Below are 6,710 nucleotides of genomic sequence, written 5' to 3'. Positions count from 1 at the left end.
ATTCAGTTTTTCTATATCCCATTGTTACCTTAGCCAATCCACAACAGAAGCGCCTGAGCAGCTAGAAAGACAGAAAGCTTTGCAACAAAGAGATATGGCTTCCCTGGCGGCATCCAGAGCAGCTGCCTCCCTTGGAGTGTCTGAAATGCTAGGAAACCCTCTCAACTTCAGTGGAGCCACCAGGTCTGCTTCTCCGACTGCATCCACTCCTGCCACGTTCAAGACTGTTGCTCTCTTTTCCAAGAAGAAGCCTGCTCCTAAACCAAAGCCTTCTGCTGTTTCACCAGCTGATGTGGAGCTCGCCAAGTGGTATGGTAAGTGATCCATCTTTCCGTCCATCCTCTCTTCTTCAACTTGGTGAGGTTGAGTTCTATATGCTTCAAACAAATGCTATTCCTTTGGTGGTTTCAGGTCCTGACAGAAGAATCTTCTTGCCGGATGGGCTCTTGGACCGGTCTGAGATCCCAGAATACTTGAATGGAGAAGTCCCTGGAGAGTAAGATCACTTTTCTTGCCCTTTATCTTAACTGGATCTTGGTTATTATTACATTAAACTACAGCTATGATTTCTAAATTTACTGTCGTGGTTATGTTGACTGGTAGCTATAAATATTAATGTTGTGTTTACATGTGACTTGCAGCTATGGTTACGATCCTTTTGGTCTCAGCAAGAAGCCAGAAGACTTCGAAAAGTATGTTAAATTCTCTATGTGACTCTAGCTTTTCTTTCTTAAACATGTCGATTTTTCTGATGGGGATTATACTTTTTATTACAGATATCAGGCATTTGAGTTGATTCACGCCAGGTGGGCCATGCTTGGAGCAGCTGGCTTCATCATCCCTGAAGCTTTCAACAAATTTGGAGCCAACTGTGGGCCAGAAGCTGTCTGGTTCAAGGTATGCAACTCTTTATTGGTTTTTTCAATGACAATTGTTGATTTTTCTAGTCTCGGAATTAATCTTGATAGAAAATTATCATGATACTAGACAAGAGTATAAATGATTTCTGTTTACTTGCTGCAGACAGGAGCTCTACTTCTTGATGGCAACACATTGAACTACTTTGGCAAGAACATCCCTATCAACCTCGCCCTTGCTGTCATTGCTGAGGTTATCCTTGTTGGCGGTGCTGAATACTTCAGAATCACTAATGGCTTGGTACTGTGCTTGGACACTATTTTGTTTACCATCCCAATCTAAGAATAACTCATTTCATGCTCCTGCACTTCGACAATACTAGGAACTATGAATCATTTATAGGATAATTAGTTGCACAATTCTTAGCTACAAGGTTAACGTGTCCCAGTTTCCCCTTCTATTTGCTAAACAAGGTCATTAACAACCAATTATGTGTAATTTGAGAAGATTTTGAAATCTGGATGTTTAAAATCTATTTGAACCGTATGGTGCATGGCCTGAAGGCTCTCAAATATGCTGGTAGAGATTTACGATTGAATATTAATTACTGGTAGGGTTACATTGTTTTCTAAAATGGTGGCAATGACACAGTTATCTTGTATTCTTGGTAGGGTTTTGATGACAAGCTTCACCCGGGCGGTCCTTTTGACCCACTGGGCTTGGCAAAGGATCCTGATCAAGCTGCACTCCTGAAGGTGAAGGAGATTAAGAATGGTAGACTTGCAATGTTTGCCATGCTGGGTTTCTACTTCCAAGCTTATGTTACTGGAGAAGGTCCTGTGGAGAACCTCGCAAAACATCTCAGCGATCCTTTTGGCAACAACTTGCTCACTGTCATTGCTGGTTCTGCTGAGAGAGCTCCTTCTCTGTGATTTTACTGTTCTTGATGTTCCCTTACTCTTAATCTAAATGCACTGTACATCTCAATGAGACGTTTCAATGTGTTACCAAGCGATTAACCTTAATCCATGCACTTGAAATCTGATCTTTCGTTTAGATTCACAATTATTCACCTATACATAACTGCAAAATATAATCATTCAGGATAAGCCTATAGGAGTATACATCAAAGATCTTACAATGTCCCTTTTTTTCAACGAAAAACTAAGGTGGAGTTTGGTCAATCTTAGGAGCAGGCACAACACAGTGTAGATGCAACTGTCTGCCTTGTTGCAGGCAAGCCACCTCAAGTTTCCATCTTTTACCATTGCAGTGTACATAGATGCAACAGTCTGCTTTGGTCATCTAGTTCCAAGACTAAAATGTTGCAGCCAGTGAGACAGGGCATCAAAAATTGAAGTTGGAGTCTTAGTCAATCTAAGGGAGAAATAAACCAGAAAGAACAGCTGGTAAAACGTTCAAATTCTTGGTTACAAACCATGCTGGCCCGGGGAAGTGCATGAACACGCTGAAGTTCATATATTTGCATTGCCCTATATTAGCAGAACCATCAACCGCAAGCAAATCTTAAAACCAAATTCAAGTTGTTCGAGGAACATTATATTACTCGTTCAGTTCTCCTCCTTGAGTGCTTCCAATCACACATCAAATATTGCTAAATGTTTAAATTACGTCAATGCACTTCAGTCACCATTCAAACAATCAAGTGATGTTGTTAGTGCCACAGGCTCAATGGTTTTACCAGATAAATTACTCAACAAGCGGCCTAAGATCAATCAGACAAGTCTTTCTGATGGTTAAGCCTGCAGGAAATCATTAGCAGTCACTCCTGAATCATAACCAATCAAGGCTGCCCAAAAACGAATTATTTCCAGGAAACCAAATTTGCCCTGCATACATAAACCCTCCATGATTCTTTCCAATAAGCAATTGCAGAAACAGTACTTGTGATTTGCAGGGATAACGAAAATCTTTTTCCTTATTTGTAAAATACTTAATAAGATCCATTTAAATCATGGATGTTATCATCAAAGATAATGATTTCCTCAGGTAACAGGGGAACAGCTAACAGAAAGGCAGGGAAGCATTTCCTTTTTCACAAGAACAGGACCGCTTTGTTCTTCCTGCCAGCTTAAACCAAATGTATTTCTAGGGTCATGGCAGAGCTTTGATCTCCTAACTGATACCCGTTTATCTGGTCATGAAGAATCTACCTCTGTATTAATTTAAAAGCTTAAAGGAATATCTCAACTCCCTCCATTCTAAACATAAATTCATTCATGGAAAAAGAAATACCCAAAATTGATAGAACAAATTAATGGTTTTTTTCTCTTTTAAAAAAAAAAAAAACTTTGAAATCCAATTTATGTAGTTTAAATGTGGTCGAGAAAGAAAAAACCAGTGAATATGTAATGAAAACAAACTTAAAGAGTTCCAACTCAACAATGCAAGAATAGAAATTAACCGAAACATCCAAAGCAAATATAATTGAAGACCGTCGCTAACTCAGCAACACAAAATTTTGTTATTCTCCTTGAACAATCAGCAGGCAGCTTCATCCACTCAATTGAAAAACTAGTCATCGCGAAGTTGACATATTAATAAAAAGCTATTTAGAGAGGGAAAACATTATTAAGTGAGATGATTCACTTTTCATTGTAACAATGTAATGACTAATTTACATTTCTAAAAAGAAAAATCAACGAAAATAGTTATTGTTGATAATATTAACTTTTTATAAGGTACATTAGACATTATCAAATTGATCTAAGACAAGTAGATTTTTTCAAATTTTAAAAGCACAATAAAATAACTAAAATATTAGTCTTAAAGCAAAACTTATTTAACAAGCGTCCAGGGGCTTTTTTCGTACTTTCATTCTAATTTTTTAATTATTATCAAGTTGACTAAGGAGTGATTTGGTATTTTAAAAATATAAATGTAACTAAAATACTAAGTTGGTTGGCACGTGCAGGTGGGAGGTGCTCACGGTTTTCTGGCAGCACATTCAGCATCTCCCAGCCTCTAAACTATAGATTTTGTTTATATGATGGTGTTTTGCCGGTAGTCTTTTACTTTTTCTTTTTCTCCTTTCTCTCTACTCTCCTTAAAATTCAAGCTTGTCATTCAAAATTTGATCCTTATTTTTTTCCTTTAATTTTTGTTCTAGGTCCTTTTATCAAATTTGTTATCAATTTCATACTTGAATCCGTAATTGTGATTAGTTATTTTTTTTCAAATCTAGTTCTCATTTTTTTTATTTTGATTTTGTATTTTGGATCCATTTATGAAATTGATTTTTTTTTTAATTTCCTCCTTCAATTCAAAATTTTAAGATGAACTCTCATTTTTCAAGTTTGGTTTTCATAGTCTTAATTTCTATCTTTTTTATCCTTTTATATAATTGAGTTTTTTTTATTCATCCTTCGACAGTTTATTTGATGGGAATTAGGTTTCTTTGTTTTTTCAGATGGAATGCTTCCAGTTTAGAGACTCAGGTTATGAGTTTAAAAAGTTAATATAAGTTAACATTATTATTATTTTCATTTCACCCTTCAACATTGTTTATTTTGTAAAATGGGCTTTATGATTTCTTTCGCTTTCTTTCAATCAGGTTATGTCAATCCTATGACTTGGACAACAGGTTTTGTCGATTAACTTGGTTATTTTGTTGGGTGGTTATTTTTTTGGGGTCACTTTGTTGTATATGTTTTTTCAGTTTCGCCCTTCAAAATTAGGTTCTTTTTTAAATTAAGCTTCGTTATTTTATTTTATTTGCATTCTATTCGGTTATTATGTTCATATGATTCGACTTACGAGATTTGATAGCCTTACCTGATTTTGTAAGGGTTTTTTTTGTGCTTCTTTTTATTGACTAATTTTTTTTTTATCTCATCCTTCTACATTTGGATTTTAGGGAAGTGGTTATCATTTTTTTTTTCAAATTTCTTTCTATGAGGTTGGCCCGGTCTTATGACTTGGGTTGCGAGTTTGTCCTGCTAGCTGGGGTTGACTTGAGGCGCTTTACTTTGTCATTTTTTAATTTTTTTTGAATTTCATCCTTTAACATTGGATTATCTTAAAATTTGGCTTTGTAGTTTTTTTCCCTTATGATAAACATTCTTTTTTCTTCTAGTCATTGATATCATTTTTTCTTTTAAAATATTGTATATTTATTGTTGTTATTTTTTCTATCATATAAGTAAATAAAACTATTTGATTGGACCTAATATAGTCCATCAAGGTTGTTAAAATCATAAATTGACTCGTAAAATTATACGATTTTGCGAGTCAATACATGCTTAACGTGTAAAATCACTTTAAAAACTCGAAAATAGATAAAATCGAGTTAAAATCAATAAAATCAGATGAAATCACAAATTGACAGTCATTTTTACGATTTTAACACAAAAAGCATCATATACTGCAGTATTCCTAAAATTTCTTGTTTATATGTCATTTCACCGTTTATTTGATGCTAACCGCCCAATTTATCCTTCCAAGCAACCGTTCAGGCAAAACATTGTTAGCCATGCGAAGCAACTCCAAGCACAGACCACTGGATCTATGTCAGTGGTTAGTTTTGTCAAAGGAAAATTAAGAATCATACAGAGGATCCATTTTCTGCTACCAGAAAGTCACATTCAAGATTAGTTTTTGACATAAAAATGAACACTTTGACATGACAATACCAAAAGCCAAAGCCCACAACAGTAACACTGATGCTTCTTTCAATTCAGTGATAAGTAGCCCAACTTTAACTTTGGGTGTAAGTGTAATACTAATTATCTTTTAAAATAATTTTTAAAAAATATTAAAAAATATTTTTTATTTTTAAAATTCAATATTAAAATATTGAATTTAAAATAAAAAAAAATCAAAATTTAAAAAAAGATTGAAACTCACATATAAACTCTCATCATACATATATTTAATATTTTTTTGAACCTTATTTGTTTTAGCGTTTTAAAAAATATTTTAAATTTTTTTTTAAATGGTATAATAACAGTGTGCTGATATGCAATTTGATATAGTCATAATTTTATTGACTAGTTATTGATGATGTTTCCAAAATAAAATATGTTTATAGAATATCTAAGTTGTGTTTGTATTGATCACAATTTGGTTCTAATAATAATATTTGAATTGATTACAAGCCTGATTCAAATTGATTCTTGAATTATTGAACGCATGGCATCTAAAAACAATTTCTCTAGTAATAGGTTTAATGTGGGATAACAACATGGTATAGATATTGATAAGAATTCAAAAAAAAAATCAGTACAAATATTGTTAAAAAAAAATTTTACGATTTTACAATCCGGGTTTATATTATATTTTTTGTGTCATGTTAAAAATATGTTTTTGACAACTTTGCGGTCCATGACTCTAGTCATGTTTTTTTTATTATTATTAAAAAACACACTAAGAAACGCCTAATAGTTTATATAATAATAAATTAAAGAGATAAAAAAAAAAAGAGTCTCTAAAGCGCCAATACTTTTAGAGACGTGAGGATTTATACAAAGTGAAATTTGTGCTTAAACGTCACGTGTTCTACTTAGGCCACGAGCTCCAGATTCTAATTTTTTTCTTTGGTTGAGGTTTTGATTTATTATAAAATAGTTTTTTGTTTATAAAAATTTATTTTTTGTTTATAAAAGAATATTTTTGGTTAATTCATTTTGAGTTTGGGTTTGTGCTATAGCTTCTATTTAGGTTATTGTCTATAAAAATAACTTTGTTTTAAGTTTATGTTATTCTATTTTGTGATATAAAATTTTATATGATCTAAATTAAACAATTGCAAGTTTTAATTTTAAATAACTACAACAATTGCATCTAGCCAATCTAGCTCTAACGTAACCGTAAGAAACACAGAATGAGGCCGC

At 33.2% G+C, this 6,710-nt stretch overlaps 1 protein-coding gene across 1 annotated transcript; it reads left to right on the top strand.

The window, feature by feature from the left end:
- Positions 1-1,914, top strand: LOC118036188 (chlorophyll a-b binding protein CP26, chloroplastic). The gene is made up of 6 exons (XM_035041871.2): positions 1-314; positions 412-496; positions 642-692; positions 777-897; positions 1,024-1,158; positions 1,530-1,914. Exons 1-6 carry the CDS (start codon positions 95-97, stop codon positions 1,788-1,790), a joined length of 873 nt encoding a protein of 290 aa, XP_034897762.1. The 5' UTR covers positions 1-94; the 3' UTR covers positions 1,791-1,914.
- The last annotated feature ends 4,796 nt before the right edge of the window (positions 1,915-6,710 follow it).

Source organism: Populus alba, chromosome 19 (genome assembly GCF_005239225.2).
Source record: "Populus alba chromosome 19, ASM523922v2, whole genome shotgun sequence".
Taxonomy (NCBI): Eukaryota; Viridiplantae; Streptophyta; class Magnoliopsida; order Malpighiales; family Salicaceae; genus Populus; species Populus alba.
This window is presented reverse-complemented; position numbering and strand designations above follow the sequence as displayed.

What these genes read in the sequence shown, in the direction of transcription:
- LOC118036188 (XM_035041871.2), top strand. Translation starts at nt 95, where the DNA reads ATGGCTTCCCTGGCGGCATCCAGAGCAGCTGCCTCCCTTGGAGTGTCT. An exon ending in GGAGCTCGCCAAGTGGTATG is followed by an intron (nt 315 to 411) that starts GTAAGTGATCCA and finishes TGGTGGTTTCAG; the next exon opens with GTCCTGACAGAAGAATCTTC. An exon ending in AATGGAGAAGTCCCTGGAGA is followed by an intron (nt 497 to 641) that starts GTAAGATCACTT and finishes TGTGACTTGCAG; the next exon opens with CTATGGTTACGATCCTTTTG.